The sequence below is a fragment of the Callospermophilus lateralis genome, chromosome 7, assembly GCF_048772815.1.
Source record: "Callospermophilus lateralis isolate mCalLat2 chromosome 7, mCalLat2.hap1, whole genome shotgun sequence".
Taxonomy (NCBI): domain Eukaryota; kingdom Metazoa; phylum Chordata; class Mammalia; order Rodentia; family Sciuridae; genus Callospermophilus; species Callospermophilus lateralis.
Genome location: NC_135311.1, coordinates 5,807,852 through 5,833,326, shown reverse-complemented (window position 1 = coordinate 5,833,326; position 25,475 = coordinate 5,807,852). Strand labels below are relative to the sequence as shown.

General features: G+C 41.2%; 1 protein-coding gene across 1 annotated transcript; it reads right to left on the bottom strand.

Moving 5' to 3' along the window:
- Nucleotides 1–218: 218 nt before the first annotated feature.
- Nucleotides 219–25,475, bottom strand: Aqp10 (aquaporin 10). Its single transcript, XM_076861557.1, has 8 exons — nt 25,340–25,475; nt 24,235–24,301; nt 3,060–3,220; nt 2,464–2,590; nt 1,596–1,733; nt 1,372–1,490; nt 927–1,144; nt 219–510 (listed from the first exon to the last, which is right to left on the bottom strand). The coding sequence occupies exons 3-8, from the start codon at nt 3,162–3,164 to the stop codon at nt 219–221; spliced, it is 999 nt and encodes a 332-aa protein (XP_076717672.1). The 5' UTR covers nt 3,165–3,220; nt 24,235–24,301; nt 25,340–25,475.

Sequence of the window (25,475 nt, the reverse complement as noted above, 5' to 3'; positions counted from 1 at the left end):
CGCCTCGTTTCTCGCCCTTCTCCCCCTGCCTACCAGGCGAAGGACGGTCCGCGCTCCGCCGCCCCACCACGCCCCCTGGATGGAGCGGCTTCCCCGCCGCTAGTGACCGTCCGCGAAGCGCCCCTGTGGGGTAAAGGCGCGCGACGCTGGGCTTACAAGAGCTGGAAGTCAGGCAGAGGGGACCCAGGTTTGGAGGCAAGTTCCCCGCCAGGCCCCGACTAGAGGAAAGTTCCCCCGTCGGCCTTCCACCCCGCAGACTCCCGCAGCCCTCCCAAGCCAGCGTCCAGGGTGGACACCCCCTCGTGGCTACTTTTAGCAACTGCGTTCCTAGAGGCCCTGAGGCTGGGCATCTGAACGGAGGCAGGAGTTTCCAAGTCTGAGGCTTTTTTCTGACCTTGCTGTGAGTCTTCAGGGTGGTGCAGAGCCACCAGCAGCTGGTATGTGGCTGTGCCAAGGGTAGCCCCCACCAAAGGGGCCACCACAGGCACCCACCACCAGCCATTGCCAGCACTGCAAGAGAAGGACAGAAGAGACGCATCAGGAATGGTTCCCTTAGTCTCCCCTCTCCTCAAGGACTGCGCCAGTAACCAAGGGAGCTCCCTAAAGTAGTTCCTGGAGTGAAAGACACCAGAAGAGAGAGGAGAGACCACCAGAAGAACTTAGTCCAGCCTCTAGCCTTAGGGAATTATCTGAAATACCCATTTGCTGATGAAGTAGGTCACTAATGACCAAAGAAATGATATGACGTTCCCCAGAATACAACCTCTAAATCTTAACTGATTCAGTGAAAGGACAGGGGAGAGTGAGGAATGCTGTCCTAAGAGGGCAAGAGAACTATTTAAGAGGAGAAAGCTAGGGACCCAGGGACAGAGCCATTAGCAGAGAGAGGTGAGTTAAGGACCGCATCCAGGGAAGATGTCTCCCACCTGAAGACTTCAGGGCCCCAGCCAGCCAAGTAGGTGAAGAGCCGTGGACCCAGATCTCTGGCAGGGTTGAGTGGGAACCCACAGTTGACACCCATGGATAGTCCGATGGCCAGGATCAGCAGCCCCACCACCACAGGCTCCAGACCCACAGGTACTCCCTTGTTGCGTCCGTCCACGATGGCCAAGAGCCCCACAATCAGGATCCCAGTGCCCAAAACCTTCAGACAGAGGGGTCCTGGTCATTAGTTGCCAGGTGCTCCATTTGCCCTCACCCAAACACTCCAAACCATGACCCCCATGTCACCTGGCTTTGTTCAACACAAGCAGCTGGGGGCTGGTGGGGTACCAAAGTAGAACTAGCTCCATATTCCACCCAGAACAATTGGCTGGGGTCCCAAGTGAAGGGAAAAGGTTAAACTTTTCCAGTTCTGCTCCTCTCACCTACCTGATCCAGGAAGCCATTGTTCAGGGACAAATAAGGGGCAGGATAGGTGGCAAAGATGGAGGCAGTCTCCTTGGGGCCAGTCACTGTCAGGTTCCCCCCTGTATAGTTCTGTAGAGCATCTTTGGGAGACAGGAAAACCCCGGGTTGCCATCTTGACTTACTGCAAACTGCCCTGAGGCACCCCTCCTCACATACAGGTGCTCCAACACTGTCCCCTCTGTTACCATAGTAGAGAACATAGGTGGCTCCAGAGGCACAGAAGGCAGACAGCAGCTGCACAAAGCAGTAGATGGGGAGCTTGGACCAGGGGAAGCGTCCCAGGAGGCACATGGCTAGAGAGAAGGCTGGGTTCAGGTGAGCTCCTTTAGGGACAGAGGAAGAAAATGAGCATCCAAACACTGTCACCAGCAACACGGCCACTCCTTCCTACAACTCTTAGGATAAATTGTATCATTTCCATCACATATGGGTGTGTGTATATTTTTTTTCTTTTTTTTGGTATCAGGGATTGAACTCAGGGGCACTTGACCACTGAGCCACTTCCCCAACCCTATTTTTTGTATTTTATTTAGAGATGGGGTCTCATTGCTTAGAGCCTCACTTTTGATGAGGCTGGCTTTGAACTCATGATCTTTATGCTTCATCTTAAGGAATTAAGGCTCAAAGAGTTTAAGTGACTCCTCAAGGTCACACAATGAAGCCAAGATTTGAACCTGTGTATCTCTGCCCTTTCCACTTCAGCACACTGATGCAGCGTGTATCTGAGGGACAAGCAGCAAGGTCCTGAGTGGAGTTGACACCAGAGAGCTTCAGGTGTGAGGCTTCAGAGGGCAGTACTTACCGTCATTGCCCTGGCATAGACTTCTGCCAAGGTAAGCCAACTGATCCATTAGTGTGAGGAAGGGGAATGGAGAGAGATAGGAAGGGGAGGGACTGGGTAAGGCTGAAGACATATCTCGGTCTAGGGCACTGGTCAAGCTTACGAAGATAATATTCATGAGTCACCAAAGGACCTGCCTTTTTACCATTGCAGACACCCACTGCCACATACACGTCCCACCCCTTCCGATGACCAGACCCCACCCTGCTCACCTGAGACATTGCCTGCCACGTAGATGGCTATTGTAACTGCCAGAGAACCAGCCAGAAACATGGTGAAGAAGTTGCCTTTGGTTTCTCCACTGGTGACAGCCTGGGCCACAGCCCCCTGAGTGAGGAGCTGACAGGGAGAGGAAAGGTGAGGAAAAGGAAGTCCAGGAGACCAACAGGAGAGAGATTGGGAGCAACCAAGGGACCAGCAGGGAAAGGAGAAAAGCAGAAACAGGAAAGAGATAAAGAAATGGAAGAAGTGGAAGAGAAGGAAAAAGGGAGGGAAGAAGCAAGCTGAGTGTCCTTGAGCGTGCCTATAGTTCTAATGACTTGGGAGGTTGAGGCAAGAGGATTGCAGGTTTGAAGCCAGCCTCAGCAACTTGGTGAGCCCTCAGAAAGTTATTAGAAACTCTGTAGGTAAGCAGTAAAGTGCCCTGGTTCAATCCCCAGTATAAAACAAACAAAAATTTAAAAATAAGGAGAAGGAGAAGAAGGAAGAGGAGAAACAAGAGGGAAAGAGAAGAGATTGAAAGGAAGTATAGGAAGAGCCAGAAACATTGGTCTACCTCCCTCCTTTCTTCCCCCCAGTTACTGCCTACCATGAGCACAAATACACCCAGAAACTCTGCCAAGCACTGTCGGGCCAGGAGGCTGTGGATCCGAAAGTAGCCCTTCATTTTGGCCAGCAGCTGATCCCGGACCATGGTGGTGTCTTGCTATCTCTGTCCACTGCTCTTCTGTGTGCATAGGCACACAGCTCCTGCATGCCAGGGGAAAAGATAAGGAACAGACTTTAAAACCAATTATCTTGGCAGTTACTATCTACGCAGATGTGCAGAATAGAGCTCACAGCTTTCTGTGCATATGTGGAAGCTGGAATGTGAGAGGCCTGTCTGTGAGCAGGCTGTGTGCACCTCTGCCTGGAGTTTGCCCAGGCTCTCTCTCTCCTGTCCTTTATCCCTATTTCTCATAGAACTAGCCTGAATTGCAGAAAGTACCCTGCTTCAGATATATTAATACTCTTGACCCTAAAGACAGCTGTGTACTATTGATCCCATTGACATATGAGTATACTGAGCCCTATAATTCCCCAAAATCACACAGTTAGTTAGTGATTGAGGGAATTCAAACTGGGTCTTCTAATTCTCCATCTGGTATTCTACAATGCCTTTCACCTGGAACATGAAGCCTTTCCTCAAACCATTTGGATAGAGGGGAGGGGGGATAGTAGGGGATAGGAAAGGCAGCAGAATACAACAATCACTAATATGGCATTATGTAAAAATGGGAACGTGTAACTGATGTGATTCTGCAATTTGTATTCGGGGTAAAAATGGGAGTTTATAACTCACTTGAATCAAATGTATGAAAGATGTTATGTCATGAGCTTTGTAATGTTTTGAACAACCAATAAAAAAAAAATTGGATATTTGAAGAACTCAAGGAGCATCCAGAGAGACTGGGCTGAAGACTACGGACTGTGAAAATGGATCCCACATGTTGAATGCTTGTACTTTCTTCATGCAGGGTCTCATGATTAGAGGATCTTTCTTTTTTTCTTTTTCTTTTTCTTTTCTTTTTTTTTTTTTTTGGTACCAGAGATTAAACCCAGGGGCACTTAACCACTGAGCCAAATTCCCAACACTTTTTTTTTTGTTGGGGGGGTGGATACCACTGAGCCACATCCCCAGAAAGAGCCCTATTTTGTATTTTAATCAGAAATAGAGTCTCACTGAGTTGATTAGGGCCTCATTGAGTTGCTGAGGCCGACTTTGTGTCCTCCTGCCTCAGCCTCCTGAGCTTCTGGGATTATAGGCAGCATGTGCCACCGCACCCTACTAGATTGGAGAATCTTTATCTGTGTGTCTTCTGCCACAGTTTAAGATGAGGAGTTCACACCCATGCTCAGCTCCACCTGCTCTTCTCCAGAGACATGCCACTCTTAACTCTGCATAACATGAAGCCAGATCCTTTTTCTTCATATCTCAAGACTCCTATTAGATTCATTCAACAGTTAATCAACTTCAGTGCCTAGGGAAAAAATGGTGAAGAAAACATAGTTTCTACCCTCCTAGAGCTTATGTTCCAGGAGGTAGAAACAGATAATCTACAAATGTTTAAAATATTGTGTATAGTTTATGAAGTGTTTGAGGCCTGGGACCTTGATTTATGTAAACACTCGGGATCTGGCCCACTCTTGGGCACATCCATGTGCAATAATACTTCTCTGCTAGGTTTAACAAATACTATAGTGCTCCATCCAGATCTCTTTTCAGAGTCAACATACCCATTCCTTAGTTTCACCCTTTGGTTCACTCCTCCTTAGGAACAGTGATCCCCTGCTCCTGGAAGGTTACCCTATTGATGCTGAACTTAGCATGGATCCCCAATCAGCAGTGTGCCCTACAGTTCAGATTCCTGGCCTCAAGCCATCCTCCTACCTCAGCCTTCCAAGTAGTTTGAACTATATGTGTATGCTACCACACCCATTGGCCTCTGATACCACAATGCAATGCCCTAGGAGTTACGAAAACGAGTCACCTAAGGTGAGCTCTTCTATGGGACCCATGTACAATAATTGGTTAATGCAGGGATACAAGGCCTGGTCTCTTTGCCTCAATTTGAGAAAAACCTGAAGGACCATTCCAGCTCCAGAGTTCTCCCATAGGATCAGCTGAAACTTTTTTTATATACTTTAGTCAGTTTTTTCATTGCTGCAACCAGGAAACCTGACAAGAACAATTTTAGAGGTAGAAAAGCTTATTTTCAAGGCTGCAGTTTCAGAGTTCTTAGTTCATTAATGGCCAACTCCATTGCTGTGGGCCTAAGGTGTGGCAGAACATCATGGTGGAAGAGTGTGGCAGGGGAAAGTGGCTCAAGACATGGCTACCAGAAAGCAGAGAGAGACAGAGACAGAGCTATCTGTTGCTGGGAGCCATCAGCCAAGTAGGTATGACAATTTCCTTGCCAGCGTACCCCCGTGTTTCTTTAGTGGAAGGACTCATGGAAATAGGACATTTTGCAGCTACATTGCATGTAAGGTGACCTTGCTCAAGGACCAGGGCGGATCCGTGTTTAGGGTGTTCCCGGTTTAGCATAATATGAGATTAGGGTGTTCCCCGTTTAGAATAGGGCATATCCTGCTGCCTGAGTTCCTCTTGAGTTCTTAGGGTCAGACAATATATTTTGGGAGACAGAAGCCCAGTGGAGTGGTGGATTTGGGCAGAGAACGTGGATTTCCCCAGAACGTGTTTGTAGATGGCCGGTGTGAGTTCGGGAATAAAGAATTGCTGTTTGAATCTACAAGCTGTGTGGTGACTCGTGATTTGTGCCCAGCCAGACTGCGGCATCTGGTGGCCCGTACGGGGGCAACCTACCAGGCACGGTCCTTAAGCCACATTAACCTCACTCCCCCACTGGCACCATGGCCAAATTTGGGGGCCAACAGAGGTGAGGCAAAGAACCTCACCCCCCCACTGGTGCATAGACATATCCACAAGTATGGCTGTATGCTGGACCGGTAGTCAGTGACGGGTATGATCCAATTGCAGTGGTATCAACCTAAGACAGGAGGCTGATGCCTAAAGGTCAGTTTTCCGATGACGGGTAAGAACCATATGTTGAATTGGACAACCTACCAGGCACGGTCCTTAAGCCACATTACTTGTTGTTTAATTAATCAGAAGGGGGGAGATGCTGGGAGCCATCAGCCAAGTAGGTATGACAATTTCCTTGCCAGTGTACCCCCATGTTTCTTTAGTGGAAGGACTCATGGAAATAGGACATTTTGCAGCTACATTGCATGTAAGGTGACCTTGCTCAAGGACCAGGGTGGATCTGTGTTTAGGGTGTTCCCGGTTTAGCATAATACGAGATTAGGGTGTTCCCCGTTTAGAATAGGGCGTATCCTGCTGCCTGAGTTCCTCTTGAGTTCTTAGGGTCAGACAATATATTTTGGGAGACAGAAGCCCAGTGGAGTGGTGGATTTGGGCAGAGAACGTGGATTTCCCCAGAACGTTTTTGTAGCTGGCTGATGTGAGTTCGGGAATAAAGAATTGCTGTTTGAATCTACAAGCTGTGTGGTGACTCGTGATTTGTGCCCAGCCAGAGTGCGGCAATCCGTCCTCACCATAACAAAATATAAACCCCAAACACACTCCTCTGGGACCCACCTCTTCCAGCCACACCTTGCCTGCCTACAGTTACGATCCAGTTAATTCCCATCAGGGGATTCATGTACTGATTAGGTTAAAACTCCCATAACCCAATCATTTCACCTCTAAACTTTTTTGCATTGTCTCACACATGAGCTTTTTGGGGACACCTCATATCTAAACCATAATAGTTACATCTTCAGGTGTGTCAGTTTTTCCCTATGCCCAATCCTGCTTTCCTTACTTCCTTACCTATATACCTCTCAAGAGTGTTAGCACTCCAATAATTTTTTTAAATTTTTTGTAGTTCTAGATGAACAGTATGTCTTTATTTATTTTTATGTGGTGCTGAGGATCAAACACTCTGCCACTGAGCTACAGTCCCAGCCCCAATAAGTCTTAGCTTTGTATCTCTTCATCTTAAGTCTTTTTCCACAGAATGCAATTTAGAATGGTTGATGTCATGAAGAATTCTAGTGACAATGGAAAAGAACTCCTGTGGTTTTGGATGGGCAGAATTAATATTGTCAAAATGGCCATACTACCAAAAGTGCTAAACAGATTCAAAGTGATTCCAATTAGAATCCCAACATTATTCCTTATAGAAATAGAAAAGGCAATCGTGAAATTCATTTGGAAATATAAGATGTTCAGAATAGACAAAGCAACCCTTAGCAAGAAAAGTGAAGCAGGAGGAATCACGATACCGGACCTTAAACTATGTTACAGAGCAATAGTAACAAAAATTGCATGGTACTGGTACTAAAATAGACATGTAGACCAATGATCTAGAATAGAAGACACAGAAACCCACATAAATATGGCTATCTCATACTAGACAAAAGAGCCAAAAACATACATTAGAACAGATAGCCTGTTCAACAAATGGTGCTAGGAAAAATGGAAATCCATATGAAGCAGAATGAAATTGAACATCTATCTCTCACCCTGCACAAAAATCAATTCAAAGTATATCAAAGACTTAGACATTAGAACAGAGACCCTGTGCCTAATAGAAGAAAAATAGGCCCAAATCTTCATCACATCGGATTATGCCCTGACTTCCTTAACAAGACTCCTAAAGCGCAAGAAATAAAATCAAGAATTAATAAATAGGATGGACTCAAATTAAAAAGCTTCTTCTCAGAAAAAGAAACCATGTGGTGAAGAGAGAGCCTACATTTTGGGAGCAAATTTTTGCCACATGCAATTAGAGCACTAATTTCCAGGATCTATAAAGAACTCAAAAAACTTAACACCAAAAGAACAAACAACCCAAATCAATAAATGGGCTAAGGAGCTTAACAGACACTTCTTAGAAGAAGATATACATTCAATTAAGAAATATATGGAAAATGTTCAATATCTCTAGTAATTAGAGAAACACAAATCAAACTACTCTAAAATTTCATCTCATGCCAGTCAGAATGGCAGTTATCAAGAATTCAGACAACAATAAATGTTGGCAAGGATGTGGGGGGAAAGGCACACTCATACATTGCTGGTAGGATTGCAAATTGGTGCAACCAATCTGGAAAGTGGTATGGAGATTCCTTAGAAAACTTGGAATGGAACCACTCCTATCCCACTCCTCAGTCTATCCCCAAAGGACTTAAAATCAGCATACTATAGTGACACAGCCACATCAATGTTCATAGCAACTCAATTCACAATAGTTAAACTGTGGAATAAAACTAGATGCCTTTCAATAGATGAGTGGATAAAGAAACTGTGGGATATGTACACAATGGAATATTACTCAGCATTAAAAGAGAATAAAATTATGGCATTTGCAGGTAAATTGAGAGAGATGAAAAATATCATGCTAAGCAAAGAAAGCCAATCCCAAAAAACCAAAGGCTCAATGTTCTCTCTGATATATGGATGCTGATCCACAACAGGGATATGGAAGGCATGGGAAAAATGCAGGAATTTTGATTGGGCAAAGGAAAGGGAGGGGAGAGAGGGTGCATGGGGGCAGGAAAGATGGTGGAATGAGATGGACATTATTACCCTAGGTACATATATGACTGCACATGTGGTATGATGTTACATCATGTACAAATGTAAAGTTGTAGAAATGTAAAGTTGTGCTATTATTGTGTACAATTAATCAAAATGCATTCTGCTCTCATATATACCTAATTAAAATAAATTAGTAATTTTTTAAAAAGAACATTGTGGTTCAGGACTCCAGGATGGCCGCGTGTACCGCGTCACTGCGCAGGTGAATAACGAGTTAGAACGACAAAAAACTATCTTGTTAGGAATTTACAGCAAAATTGGGGTGCACTGAAACCTAGAGGAAGGATTTCCAGCACCGAGGTCCGATAATTGAGTCTCAAACACGAGCCAACTGTGCGACCGGAGATCCAGGCTGACTGATCTGCACGGCCCGCCCCGCGGCTACAGACAGCAGGGCACCGCTGAGAAGCGACCAGCAAGCAGAGAGAAACGTTGCTACGGATTCTGTGGAATCCTGCCGGCCGTGCCCTCACTGAGCCCCGGGCTGAGTTCGGGATTTCAGACAGGGAAGGAAGCGGTCCAGTTCTATCCCCCACAACGGAAATTCCACCAAGGAAGCCAGCGGCCACCATCTTGGAGAGCTTACATAACCACCGCCAGTCTCCAACAGATTGCAACAATAAAACAGGTGTGTGTTACTCAGCCCATCTCCCATACAGCGGGGAATTCGCATAAAATCTCTCCTAGGCTTCCCGGGGGAGAGATTATCAGAACGAGCCTGCATAAAGAGGCGGGGAAAGGTAGTGACACCAGACCTCCAACTCCCCCTCCCATCAGCAGCGAAAAGGAAACCTGTCTTGCCAGCGCTGGGGGAGGGGCAAGCGGAAAAAATCAAAACAATAGAGTGCTGGGGTTCCCAATAGCCACCCTCCACACCCAGCAAACTGCAGGCCCAGAGTACAGATTGAACTGCCGAAAGGCATCACTCAGGGGAAGACTGGGCTAGCAGGAGAAACCAGAAGACTAGAGGCCAGGCCCTCGCGACTGGGCGGCTGGAGATCGCATGCCCGCCAGCCCACCCGCTGCCCGCGTGACTGGGCGGCTGGAGAAAGCCCACCTGCCGGCGACCGACTGCGCGACTGGGCAGCTAGAGATCGCAGGCCCACTGGCGAAAGACGGCCCGCTGCCCGTGCAACTGGGCGGCTGGAGACCGCACACCCGCCGGTGACTGATCGCCCACCCGCTGCCTGCGCAACTGGGCGGTTAGAGACTGCCCGCCCGCCGGCGACCGCACGGCTAGACCCCAAGGTGCGGCCCAGCAGGTACAGCACAGAGACTCTAGGAAGAGGTCTATAGCCAGGCCTTCATGAAGTAGCCAACCGGGAGCTGAAACCAACCAGAGACAGTCCAGTCCCACCCCCCACTTCGGACACCCCGGCAAGGAGCCTGGGGCCCGCCATAGCAGAGAGGTGATGTCACTGGAGCTCGGCAGTCGGAAGTCCTTCCCAGCGGAATCCACTTTAGCAGGCATAGTCTACCAACACAAAGGAGAGACAACAGAGATATACAAAACCAAAACAAGTCTATAGGAGAGAGCAGAAACACAGCAATCAAATAGAGCTGGAAAGTAACGTGGACAACATGAAAAAACAAGGGAAAAAAGGATTACAAACAATGCAGGACAACTTAAATCTACAGGAGGACCTAGAAGCATCAGAAACATGGATAGGGAAAGAACTCAAGGCATACCTAACTCAGATGGAAAGGAATATTAGAGAAGACATGAGACAGCAAGTCCAAGCAATGAAAGTATATTTTGAAAACGAATTAAACAAACAAATTCAAATGGCAAAGAACGAGCTTTACCAGGAGATAGAGATCTTTAAAAAAATCAAACAGTAATCCTAGAAATGCAGGAAACTATAAACCAAATTAAAAACTAAAACGAGAATATTACAAATAAACTAGATCAAGTAGAAGTCAGAACATCAGATAATGAAGACAAAGTTTATCAACTTGAAAAGAATATAGTCAACACAGAAAAGATGCTTAAATCTCATGAGCAATCTATTCAAGAGATATGGGATGTCATAAAAAAACCAAATTTGAGAGTCATCGGGATAGAAGAAGGCATAGAGATTCAAACCAAAGGAATGGACAACCTATTAAATGAAATAATTCTAGAAAACTTCCCAGAGATGAAAGATGGAATGGATTGCCAAATCCTGGAAGCCTACAGGACCCCAAACATTCAAAACCGTAATAGACCAGCTCCAAAACATATAATTATGAAGACAGCCAACATACAGAACAAGGAGAGAATATTAAAAGCTACGAGAGAAAGGAGGCAGATTACATCCAGGGGTAAACCAATTAGGTTAACGACTGATTTTTCATCACAGACTTTGAAAGCGAGAAGATCCTGGAACAATGTATTTCAAACGCTGAAAAATAATGGATTCCAACCAAGAATACTGTATCCAGCAAAATTAAGCTTCAGATTTGACAATGAAATTAAAATCTTTCATGATAAACAAAAGCTAAAAGAATTCGCAGCCAGAAAACCAGCACTGCAAAGTGTTTTGAGCAAAATACTACAAGAAGAGGAATTGAAAAATAGTGCCCAAAACTAACAGCGGGAGGTATCTCAGTAAAGGGGGAGGAAAATAACCAAAAACTAAAAGCTAGCCAAAGTATAATAAATAAATAAATAAACATGACTGGAAGTACAAACCATATTTCAATTGTAACCTTAAATGTTAATGGCCTAAACTCACCAATCAAGAGACATAGGCTAGTAACCTGGATCAAAAAAACAAATCCAACAATATGCTGCCTTCAGGAGACTCATATGATAGGAAAAGACATATATAGTCTGAAGGTAAAAGGTTGGGAAAAATCATACCACTCACATCGCCCTCGGAAGCAAGCAGGAGTGGCCATACTCATATCGAATAAAATCAACTTCAAACCTAAGTTAATCAAAAGGGATAAAAAAAGACACTATATACTGTTAAAAGGAACCATCCACCAACAAGACATAACAATTATCAATTTGTATGTACCAAACAATGGTGCTGCAACGTTCATAAAACAAACTCTCCTCAAGTTCAAGAGTCAAATAGACTACAACACAATAATTATGGGTGACTTCAACACACGCTCTTGCCATTAGACAGATCCTCTAGACAAAAGCTGAATAAAGAAACTATAGAACTCAATAGCACAATCAATAACCTAGACTTAACCAACATATATAGAATATATCAACCATCATCAAGTGGATACACGTTCTTCTCAGCAGCACATGGATCCTACTCAAAGATAGACCATATATTATGCCATAGGGCAACTCTTAGTAAATATAAAGGTGTGGAGATAATACCATGCACCATATCTGATCATAATGGAATGAAACTGGAAATCAATGATAAAAGAAGGAAGGAAAAATCCCACATCACATGGAAAATGAACAATATGTTACTGAATGATTAATGGGTTACAGAAGACATAAAGGAGGAGATAAAAAAATTCTTAGAGACAAATGACAATATAGACACAACATACCGGAATCTATGGGGCACAATGAAAGCAGTTTTAAGAGGGAAATTCATTTCCTGGAGTTCTTGCCTCAAAAAAAGAAAAAACCAACAAATAAATGAACTCACACTACACCTCAAAAACCTAGAAAAGGAAGAGCAAAACAACAGCAAATGTAGTAGAAGACAAGAAATAATTAAAATCAGAGCAGAAATCAACGAAACTGAAACCAAAAAAAACATTGAAAAAATTGATAAAACTAAAAGTTGGTTCTTTGAAAAAATAAATAAGATCGACAGGCCCTTAGCCATGCTAACGAAGAGAAGAAAAGAGAGAGAACTCAAATTACTAACATACGGGATGAAAAAGGCAATTTCACAACAGACATTACAGAAATAGAGAAGATAATTAGAAAGTATTTTGAAACCCTATATTCCAATAAAATAGAAGATAGTGAAGATATCAATAAATTTCTTAAGTCATACGATCTGCCCAAATTGAGTCAGGAAGACACACATAATTTAAACAGACCAATAACAAAGGAAGAAATGGAAGAGGCCATCAAAAGACTACCAACCAAGAAAAGCCCTGGACCAGATGGGTATACAGCGGAGTTTTACAAAACCTTCAAAGAAGAATTAATACCAATACTTTTCAAGCTATTTCAAGAAATAGAAAAAGAAGGAGCTCTTCCAAATTCATTCCATGAGGCCAACATCACCCTGATCCCGGAACCAGTCAAAGACACTTCAAAGAAAGAAAACTACAGACCAATATCTCTAATGAACTTGGATGCAAAAATGCTCAATAAAATCCTGGTGAATCGAATACAAAAGCATATCAAAAAAATTGTGCACCATGATCAAGCAGGATTCATCCCTGGGATGCAGGGCTGGTTCAATATACGGAAATCAATAAATGCTATTCACCACATCAATAGACTTAAAGATAAGAACCATATGATCATCTCAATAGATGCAGAAAAAGCATTCGACAAAGTACAGCATCCCTTTATGTTCAAAACACTAGAAAAACTAGGGATAACAGGAACTTACCTCAACATTGTAAAAGCTATATATGCTAAACCTCAGGCTAGCATCATCCTAAATAGAGAAAAACTGAAGCCATTCCCTCTAAAATCTGGAACAAGACAGGGATACCCTCTATCACCACTTCTATTCAATTTAGTTCTTGAAATACTAGCCCAGAGCAATTAGACAGACAAAAGAAATTAAAGGCATAAAAATAGGAAAAGAAGAACTTAAATAATCGCTATTTGCAGATGATATGATAATATATTTAGCAGACCCAAAAGGGTCTACAAAGAAACTGCTAGAATTGATAAATGAATTCAGCAAATTGGCAGGATATAAAATCACACGCATAAATCAAAGGCATTCCTGTATATCAGCAACAAAACTTCTGAAATGGAAATGAGGAAAACCACTCCATTCACAATATCCTCAAAGAAAATAAGATACTTGGGAATCAACCTAACAAAAGAGGTGAAAGATTTGTACAGTGAAAACCACAGAACCCTAAAGAGAGAGATAGAAGATCATCTTAGAAGATGGAAAAATGTACCCTGTTCATGGATAGGCAGAACTAACATCATCAAAATGGTGATATTACCCAAAGTTCTCTACAGGTTTAATGCGATGCCAATCAAAATCCCAACGGCATATCTTGTAGAAATAGATAAAGCAATCATGAAATTCATATGGAAAAACAAAAGACCCAGAATAGCAAAAGCAATTCTAAGCAGGAAGTGTGAATCTGGAGGTATAGCAATACCAGATTTCAAACTGTACTACAGAGCAATAGTAACAAAAACAGCATGGTACTGGTACCAAAACAGGCAGGTGGACCAATGGTACAGAATAGAGGACACAGAGACCAATCCACAAAATTACAACTTTCTTATATTTGATAAAGGGGCTAAAAGCATGCAATGGAGGAAGGATAGCATCTTCAACAAATGGTGCTGGGAAAATTGGAAATCCATATGCAACAAAATGAAACTGAATCCCTTTCTCTCGCCATGCACAAAAGTTAACTCAAAATGGATCAAGGAGCTAGATATCAAATCAGAGACACTGCGTCTGATAGAAGAAAAAGTTGGCTACGATCTACATACTATGGGGTCGGGCTCCATATTCCTTAATAGGACACCCATAGCCCAAGAGTTAATAACAAGAATAAACAAATGGGACTTACTCAAACTAAAAAGTTTTTTCTCAGCAAGAGAAACAATAAGAGAGGTAAATAGAGAGCCTACATCCTGGGAACAAATTTTTACCCCTCACACTTCAGATAGAGCCCTAATATCCAGAATATACAAAGAACTCAAAAAATTAAACAATAAGATAACAAATAACCCAATCAACAAATGGGCCAAGGACCTGAACAGACACTTCTCAGAGGAGGACATACAATCAATCAACAAGTACATGAAAAAATGCTCACCATCTCTAGCAGTCAGAGAAATGCAAATCAAAACCACCCTAAGATACCATCTCACTCCAGTAAGATTGGCAGCCATTAAGTGTTGGCGAGGATGTGGGGAAAAGGGTACACTTGTACATTGCTGGTGGGACTGCAAATTGGTGAGGCCAATTTGGAAAGCAGTATGGAGATTCCTGGGAAAGCTGGGAATGGATCCACCATTTGACCCAGCTATCGCCCTTCTCGGACTTTTCCCTGAGGATCTTAAAAGAGCGTACTATAGGGATACTGCCACATCAATGATCATAGCGGCACAATTCACAATAGCTAGACTGTGGAACCAACCTAGATGCCCTTCAATAGATGAATGGATAAAAAAATGTGGCATTTATACACAATGGAGTATTACGCAGCACTAAAAATGACAAAATCATGGAATTTGCAGGGAAATGGATGGCATTAGAGCAGATTATGCTAAGCGAAGCTAGCCAATCCTTAAAAAACAAACGCTAAATGTCTTCCTTGATATAAAGAGAGCAACTAAGAACAGAACAGGGAGGAAGAGCATGAGGAAAAGATTAACATTAAACAGAGACGAGTGGGGGGAGAGAAAGGGAGAGAGAAGGGAAATCATATGGAAATGGTAGGAGACCCTCAATGTTACACAAAATTACATATAAGAGGTTGTGAGGGGAAAGGGGGTGAACAAGGGAGAGAATTGAACAACAGCAGATGAGGTAGAGAGGGAAGATGGGAGGGGAGGGGAGGGGGGATAGTAGGGGATAGGAAAGGTAGCAGAATACAACAGTCACTAATATGCTATTATGTAAAAATGTGAGTGTGCAACTGATGTGATTCTGCAATTTGTATTTGGGGTAAAAATGGGAGTTCATAACTCTCTTGAGTCAAATGTATGAAAGATGATATATCATGAGGTTTGTAATGTTTTGAACAACCAATAAAAAAATAAAATTAAAAAATAAATAAAAAGAACATTGTGATTTTCTAGATTTAGAACATTGTCTCTAATAGATGCATAGTATTCTATAGTATGAAATTGATCATTTAACTATTTCCCTTATATGTTGTTGATACAATTGTGTTGAATTTATGCCTTTCCATATTTATTAGTAAATTTATATCTTTATAACAACATATATATATATATATATATATATATATATATATATATATATATATATATTTATGTATGAATATGCACCTATTTTTTGCCACTTGAAAGTTACTTCCATTATGTTAGATTTCTAGAATGGAAATTGTTAAGTAAAAGTAAATTCAAGTGCTCAAAAAATGCATTCTACTGTAAAATTAATTAACTAATTAATTTTAAAAAAGAATGCAAGCAACAATAAGTATTGGCAAGGATGTAGAGGAAAAGCTACACTCATACATTGTTGGTGGGACTGCAAGTTGGTGCAACCAATCTGGAACACAGTAAGGAGATTTTTCAGAAAACTTGGAATAGATCCACCATTTGACCCAGCTATCCCACTCCTCAGTCTATACCCAAAGGACTTAAAAACAGCATACTTGGGGCTGGGGTGGTGGCTCAGTGGTAGAGTGCTTGCCTAGCATGTGTGAGGCACTGGGTTTGATTCTCAGCACCGCATATGAATAAATAAAATAAAAATCCATTGACAATTCAAAAATTTAAAAACCCAGCATACTACAGTGATGCAGCCACATCAATGTTTATAGCAGCACAATTCACAATAGCTAAACCATAGAACCAAACTAGGTGCTCTTCAATAGATGAATGGATGAAGCCTCCCTGGTAGCTGAGACTACAGGCATGTGGAACCACATTTGGTTTATTGGTGATATTTCCAAAGGTTCAATTTTTGGTTTCATTAATTTTCTCTAATGCTTTTATTTTCTCTTTCATTCATTTCACTCTGGTCTTTATTATGTTCTTTTTTTTCCCCTACTGCTTTAGGTTTTTCTTATTCTTTTTTCAGCTTCTTGAAGTAAAAGATTAGGTTATTTATTTTTTGTGGTAGTGGGGATTAAACTCAAAGGCACTTTATAACTGAGCTACATCCCCAGCCCTTTTTACTTTTGATTTTGAGTGAGGGTCTTATGAAATTTCTCAGGCTGAACTTAAACTTTTAATCCTTCTGCTTCTGCCTCCCAAGTGGTGGGATTATAAAGGCATGTGCCACTGTACCTGGCAGGTTATTGATTTTAGATATCTCCTCCTTTCTAACATAGATAGATATCTATCTATGTTATAGATATCTCCTCCTTTCTAACATAGTCTTTTTTTTTTTTTTCCTTTCAGTACTGAGAATTGAACCCAGGCCTCATGCATGCTAGGCAAAAAATGTACATGCCCAGGCTCTTTTTTTTTTAAATTATGAGAAGGTCTCATTAAATTGCCCAGACTGGCCTTGAACTTGCAATCCTCTGCTGCACTCTCCTGAGTAGCTAGGACGGCAAGTATATGCCTTTACGCCGAGCCTAATATCATTTTTTTTCTCTATTATTCAGATTAGATAATTTCTACTGCACTACCTTCAAATTCATTAAACTTGTTCATTTTTCTTCTGTTATTTTCTACATGCAATTGGGCCATCTACTAAATGTTTCCTTTCAGTTACTACACTTTACAATTCTATAATTACCACTGGCTATTATTATTGTTGTTATTATTATTATTATTATTATCATTATTTTACAGCTCCTGTTTCTCTACTGAGATTCCCTATTTGTTGAATCATTGTCAAATTTTTTTTGTTTGTTTTTGTTTTTTTTGAGATGGGGTTTGTGTTGCCCAGTGTGGTCTCAAATTCATGGGCTCAACTAATCCTCCCACTCACTTAGCCTCCCAAATAGGTGGGACTCAAGGCATGTGTCACCTTGCCCAACAAATATTTTCCTTTAAATCTCTAAAAATATTTATAAAATCTGCTTTGAAAACTATCTGCCAAATTCAACATCTGGGCCTACTCAGACTAAGCTTTTATTGACTTTTTCTTTTATTCTAGATGTGGATCACAGTTTCCTATTTATTCAAATGGCTCATAATTTGGGTTAGAAACTGGTCATTTTAGGTATTTGGTACGTGTGCACATGCATAATGCATGAGTGTGGTATTGGGGACTGAACCCAGAGCCTTGCATGTTCTAGACATGTATTGTACTACCAAGCTATAATCCCAGACCCAACTTATTTTAAGTTATTTTTTGGTATTGGATATTTAACTCAGGGGTGCTTTACCACCGAGCTACATCCCCAGTCATTTTTGTTTTCATTTTTTTTTTAAGAGAGAGTGAGAGAGGGAGAGAGAGAGAGAAAGAATTAATTATTTTTTAGTTATCAGTGGACACAACATCTTTGTTTGTATGTGGTGCTGAGGATCGAACCTGGGCCGCACGCATGCCAGGCGATCGCGCTACCGCCTGAGCCACATCCCCAGCCCTTTTGTTTTCATTTTGAGACAGGGTCTCACTTAGTTGCTTAGGGCCTCACTAAGTTGCTGAGGCTGGTCTTGAACATGCAATCCTCTTGTCTCAGTCTCCTGAGCTGCTGGGATTACAGGCATGTGCCACGGCACTCAACGCAGTCCTTTTAGATAATACACTTTAGGAACTCTGAATCTGTTTTTGGAGTACTGTTGTTTTGTTATTGTCAGTGGTGGTGGTAGTATGTGCGTATATGTGATTTGAATGGAATTAAACTGTAAAATCTATCTTTTCCACAGTGCGTTACTGCTGATGTCTCTGCCCAATTTTTTAAAATTATCTTTATTTTTTAGTTGTAGTTGGACACAATATCTTTATTTATTTAATGTGATGCTGAGGATCAAACCCAGTGCCTTGCATGTGCTGGGCAAGTATTCTACCTCTGAGCCATAACCCCAGCCCCTCTGCCCCGCTTTTATTCCTATTTTAAATTTTCCCTCAGGGTCACCCTGCATAGGGTAGTGGTAAGCCAATAATGGATAGATGCATTGTGTTCAAAAACCTCAAGCTCATATGCACTCATCTCTGCCAATCGACCTGTTTTTGTAGTACTGGGGATTAAAGCCAGGGATGCTCTACCACTAACCTACATCGCCAGCTCTTTTTAAGTTTTGAAATAGGGTCACCCAAAGTTGCCTAGGTTGGCCTTGAACTTTCAATTCTCCTGTCTCAGCATCCTGTAGCTGGGATTACTGGTGTGAACCACAGTGCCTGGTTCATAGACCTCTTTAACTGGGATAGCCAAAAGTTTCTTGGTGTGATTTTTAATTGACATGTTATTGTGGCAAAAAAATCATTTTTTTTTTTTGCACCAGAAATTGAACCCAGGGATATTAACCACTAAGCCACACCCCGAACCTTTTTTTTTTTTTTTTAAGAGAGAGTGAGAAAGAGGGAGAGAGAGAGAAAATTTTTTAATATTTATTTTTTTAGTGTTTGGCAGACACAACATCTTTGTCTGTGTGTGGTGCTGAGGATCGAACCCGAGCTGCACGCATGCCAGGCGAGCGCGCTACCGCTTGAGCCACATCCCCAGCCCCAAACCCTTTTTATTTTGAGACAGGATCTCACTAAATTGTTTATGGCCTTGCTAAGTTGCCAAGCCTGGCTTTGACCTTGTGATCCTCCTGCCTCGGCCTCCCAAGCTGCTGGAATTACAGGTGTGCACCACTATGCCTGACTTTTTTTTTTTTTTCTCATTACTATTTTTAAGATCTCTCCATGCTTCCTTTTGCCAATATTTTTATTTACTGAGTAGCATCTATACTATGAAACCCTTGTATTTAACCTCTCTACTTCTCTAATGAAAATTACCTAACACAGTTCTAATATAAATGGTGCTGTGATAAATATTCTTATTTGTGACCCCTTTATAAATCTAGACACAAGTTTCCCTAAAATATTCATCAAGAATTAAGATTCCTGGATCATTGAGTATGTGCTTATTTAATTTCTCAAAGTAATTAAATAATAAAAACAGAAATAGCTGTATTAATCCATACTCCCTACAGGAGTACAAGAGATCCATCTCTTCACATTCTTATTAAAATTTGGCATTTCCAGACTAATTTTTGCCTAATTGGTGGGTATCTTGTTGTTTCTAAAATCTGCATTTGTCATTGAGTTGAGAGGTCTGTAATCCCAGCAACTTGGGAGGCTGAGGCAGGAGGACTGCAAAGTTCAAAACCAGCCATGGCAATTTAGCAAAACCCTCAGCAACTTAAGAGCAACCCTGTCTCAAAATTAAAAATATAAAGGGCTGGAGATGTTCCCTAGTCGTAGAGCACCCCTGGGTTCAATCCCCAGTACTTGTCCCCCAACCCAAAGTCTTTCTCTAGTTCAAAAAAACAAATATAACAAATTCTTGTATTAGCATTTTAAGTTCACCTTTAACCTTAGGCTTTCAACCTTTCCAGCACAACATACATTGGAAATCCAATGCCATTTTTTTCTTTTGGTTTTCCCCAAAGCATCTCTTAAGCAATCAATCCATCTTTTCCCCACTGATCTGCTGAATCACCACCCTGTCAAATGCCAACACAACTATAAATGTATTTTCTCTATAATTTTAACTTTTTTTTTTTTTGCATTGCATCTATAAATTTACTTATTTTTGTTATTGGGGACTGAACTCAGGGGCACTCAATCACTGAGCCACATCCCCAGCCCTATTTGTATTTTATTTAGAGACAGGTTCTCCCTGAGTTGCCTAGTGCCTCACTTTTGCTGAGACTGGCTTTGAACTCTCGATCATCCCACCTTAGCCTCCCGCTGGGATTACAGGCATGCACAACCGAGCCTGATTATAAATTTATTAGTAATATGTAGATATTTAAAGGGTCAAATAATTCTACAAGCCATATGAAAAATATCAGCTTCCCAACCTCAACATAAATATTCTCCATGTTTATTCCCCAGAGGCAACTATTTCAAACTTTTTTTAAAAAGTTTCCTTTAATACTCACTGTATCTCCAAATAATATGCTCACAGTGTTACATGTTATTTTTGTTTTAGATACTACCTATCAACTTTACACTATTTAGATATTCTGTCCTTTCCTCACAAAAATATGCATACTTCAATTCCTCTGCTTTCCCAACAAAGACCCATTATACCTTATATTGTAGCAATATTATTTGTTATCATAGTATATATGCTACTTAAAGCTAGGCCAGTGGGGTACAGTGGCACACCCATGTAATCCTGGCTACTCAGGAAGCTGAAGCAAGACCCCAAGTATGAGGTCAGCCTCAGCAACTCAGTAAGACCCTGCCTTGAAAGAAAAAATAAAATGGGCTGGATTTATAATTCAGTAGTAGGGCATACCTGGATTCCATCCCAGTACTACCACAACCAAAAAAGTGGGCCATATGGTATAATTTAACTAAACTCCTCATTTTGTATCCCTGATACAATTAATAGAGCAATTGTTGTCTTATTGTTAACTTAGTTTTCTAAGCACTTGCCCTTTATTCAAATCCCGAGCTCTTTTGCCCAACAATTGTTAAAATTTTTCAATAATTAAAATATATCAGGGCTGGGGTTGTATCATGCATGAGGCACTGAGTTCAATCCTCAGCACCATATAAATAAATAAATAAATAAATAATAAAGATATTGTGTCCATCTACAACTAAAAGAAAATTTTTGTTTTAATCAGTCCCCCCCCCCCCGCCCCCGTACTGGGGATTGAACCTGGTGGGTGCTTTACCACTGAGCCATTTTATTTTTAGAATATTTATTTTTTAGTTTTGGGTGGACACAATATCTTTGTTTGTGGTGCTGAGGATGGAACCCAGTGCCTCACACATGCTTGGCAAGTATTCTACCTCTGAGCCACAACCCCAGCCCCAAGCCTTTTTATTTTGAGGATCAAATAATTCTATAAGCCACATGAGGCTATTTCCCTAGCATTTTTATTTGGAGATAGGTTGATCTCAAACTTAACGATCATCCTGCCTCAGCTTCCCAAGTAGCTGTGATTATGGGTATGTGCCACTGTGCCCAGCTAGTTTCATCTTTTTGAAGACATCTGGACTCTTCTGACACACTGCAGCCTAGACCGTTTGCTTTATCGAAAGCACAGCCATATCATGGAATCTCCTTTCATCATTATAGAATTCTTCCCTCTTTTGAGCCAATTCAAAGCTTGCTTTCTGATGAAGAGGGAGATCCCTGATTACAACCACCCCTTCCTTCCTCCAGAAGTTTCCTCATAGGTACATGAGACCTTTCATGTATAAAAGTGTCTAATGCCCTCCCACATTTGTTATAGATTGAAGTAATTTTCCTTATTTGTAAGTTTTCTGCTCCCGTTTTTTCTTTGCTTTTTAAATTTTTTTTTATGTATTTTTTTGAGATGTGGTTTCCCTCTGTGGTCCAGGCTGGCCTTGAACTGCTGAAGCCAAGCCATCCTCCAGCCTCAAGGTCTCCCACGGGCTATAGGCACGTGGCACTGTGGGTGGCTCTTAATTTTTATTTTTAAAGATATTTTACTTATTTGTTGGACACTTCTATTGATTCATCTCTTCAACATACTGATTTCATTTCCTTTGGATTTATACCCAGTAGTGGAATTGGTGGCTCTCCACACTGTCTCTCTCTCTCTCTCTCACACACACACACACACACGTTGTAGATGGACACAATACCTTTATTTTGTTTATTTATTTATTTTTAATGTGGTACTGGGATTGAACCTAATGCCTCATGTGTGGTAGGCAAGCGCTCTACCACTAAGCCACATTCCCAGCCTTCCAGTCGTATTTTTTGCTTATTTTGTCTCAAACAGTCTGGAACTCCTAAATGCAGTGATCCTCCTGCTTCAGCTTCCCAAGAACCTGGCTCCACTGTATTTTTTTTTAGATATTTTTATGCCTTTTATTTATTTTTATGTGGTGCTGAGGATCAAACCCAGTGTCTCACATGGTGAGACAAGTGCTCTACTACTGAGCCACAACCCCAGCCCATCTTTTAATTCATTTTGCTATTAAAGTTTATGTTCTGATTCCTAATCCTTTGTGAGCTCTCCCCCTCCCCCCAATTTAAAATTTCTCCTTGTCTCTATAGTGTTCTAAAATCTCACATGATGTGCCTTGGAGTAGATTTATCTTTATCCTTCATGTCTAGCATATAGCGGGTCCTTCCAGATTATAAAGTAATATGGGGGGGGGGGGCTGGGTTGTGGCTCAGTGGGAGGGAGCTTGCCTAGCCCATGCGAGGCACTGGGTTCCATCCTCAGCACCACATAAAAATAAATAAATAAAATAAAGTGGTTTTTTGTTTGTTTTTTTAAAGTAATATCCTTCTATCTTGGGTATTTTCTTATTTCATTGATAATTTACATATATTTTCTTTTTATTTCACCTACTTTTTTGGATATTTCCTCAACTTTGTCTTCAAAATAATTTATTTTTCCATTTCTGCTACCAAATTTTTAAGTCCCTGAGGTTCTTTTGCTCTTTTCTTTTCTAGCATCCTTTTGTAATTTTTTATTACTTCCCCTCCACCCCCCAGCATTGAGGATTAAACCCAGGGTCTTGAACATGCTAGGTAAACATTTATATCACTGAGCTATACTCCCAGCTCATTTAATTTTGAGACAGTCTCACAAAGTTTTCCAGGCTAGCCTCAAACTTGGAATCCTTCTGCCTTGGCCTCGCCAGTAGCTGGAATTTCAGTTATATACCACCAACCTAGGAAGTTTTAAGGACACAATATATTATTTCATATTTCTAAAGATGACACTGGTTAAGTTTTCCTCTACCTAGTCTGTTTCTTCCAAGTTGCTTCTTTCGTATGAGTTTCCATTATTCATGTTAGAGGCTTTCTTCATTTATGGTGATCTTTGACTTCATTTGTATTTATGGTGAAATTCTAAAGAAATGACTGGAAAAACCAATGTATTCTTATAAACTTCAGCAGTTAAGAGAATTTATTTAATAAAAGATGGAAAGACTAAACATAAGTGATATTTAAAGTGTGATACAGGCACAAAGACAGGTAAGTAGATGAGTATAAGAGAATACAAAGACCTAGCACAGAATAGAAAGACCTAGTATACTTTAAAAAAATTTTTTTTATATTGTAGATGGACAGCAAGTCTTTATTCTTTTATGTGTGCTGAGGATTGAACCCAGTGCCTCACATACGCTAGGCAAGTGCTCTGCCTCTGAGCTAGAGCCGCAGCCCACAGGTGTGTATATTTATAAATACTTATTTAACCATTAATATACTATTTCCAAATGGGAAAAAATAAAGTTTTTCTCCCAATTCAGACCATACACCAAGATAAATTCCAGGTAGATTTCAAAACCTGAAAAGAAAAAAACTATAATAAAACTTTTACCAGATAAATAGGAAAATATCCTTTTAACTTTGGATTAGGAGAGATTTCTGAAAGTTATAAAGAATGCTAATCAGGGCTGGGGTTGTGGCTCAGCAGTAAAGTGCTCGCCTAGCACGTGCGAGGCCCTGGGTTTGATCCTCAGCACCACATATAATAAAATAAAGATATTGTGTCCAACTACAACTAAGAAATAAATATTAAAAAAAAGAATGCTAATCATAAAAGGAAAACATAAATTTGGCTATAACAAATCAACAGCTTCTGTCAACCAAAAGATATTTTAATAAAAAGACAAATTTCAGGGCTGGGGTTGTGGGTCAGTGGTAGAGCGCTTACCTAGTGAGGCCCTGGGTTCCATCCTCAGCACCACATAAAAACAAATACATAAAATAAAGGTGTCCAACTAAAAAAAAAAAAAAAAAAAGAAATTTCATTATTATCAATTCCTGTCCTTGATACTTATACTTATGCCTTTTTATAAAAATCCCTTTGTCATCATTTTTGTGTGGTTTAGAAAGAAAACAGAGGGAAGTAAATGTGTAAAACCTGCCATTCCTAACTATAGTACTAAAAAAAAAAAAAGTTTTCAATGAGAAAAAGATCTAGTAATGTTTGTATAAGTTATACTTTTCTAACATACGTAAAAATAAAAACAGCCAGTAAAGAAATATTCACCTATATCCTTCTTCATATTATCCTGTGAATTATCCAATCAGTGGTCCTGCACTTAGGAAAAACAGTCATCCCCTACTTCATACCAAACACACCGTTTGGGGGGAAATCTGCTGTATTGATGTATTTTTGTTGTTTTTGTGGTGGTGATACTGGGTATCGAACCCAAGACCTCACATGTGCTAGGCAAGTGCTTTCCCCCTGAGCATAATCCCCAGTCCTTTAAATTTTGTTTTGAGACAGCTCTCACTAAATTGCCTAAGCTGGCCTCAAATTGTGATCCTCTTGCCTCAGCCTCCCAAATGGCTGGGATTAGACGTATCACTGTGCCCAGCTTGATGTATCCTTTCTTAGAAATGTTGTTGGCATTATCTGCAGTTATCTCCTCAATAAGAAATCAGTTTCCAATGGTGTCCGACTCTATAGTAAATCAGGTTTTGGAAGTAGAACAAAAACTTTAAAAATAAGACGGGGGCTAGGCTGTGGCTCAGTGGCAGAGTGCTTGCCTAGCCCATGTGAGGCACTGGGTTCCATCCTCAGCACCCCAAAAAAACAAATAAGCAAAATAAAGGTATTGGGCCTGTCTACACCACACACACACACACACACACACACACACACACAATGTGTGTGTGTGTGTGTGTGTGTGTGTGTGTTTGGTACCATGGTTTGAACTCAGGGGCAGCACTCAACCACTGAGCCACATCCCCAGCCCTATTTTTGTTTTTTATTTAGAGACAGGGTCTCACTGAGTTGTTTAGTGTCTCACCATTGCTGAGGCTGCCTTTGAACTCGCAATCCTCCTGTCTCAGCCTCCTGAGCCACTGGGATTACAGGTGAGCCCCACCGTAGCTGGCTGAAAATATTTTTTTAAAAATAAAAATAAGGAGAAAACTAAGCCAAAA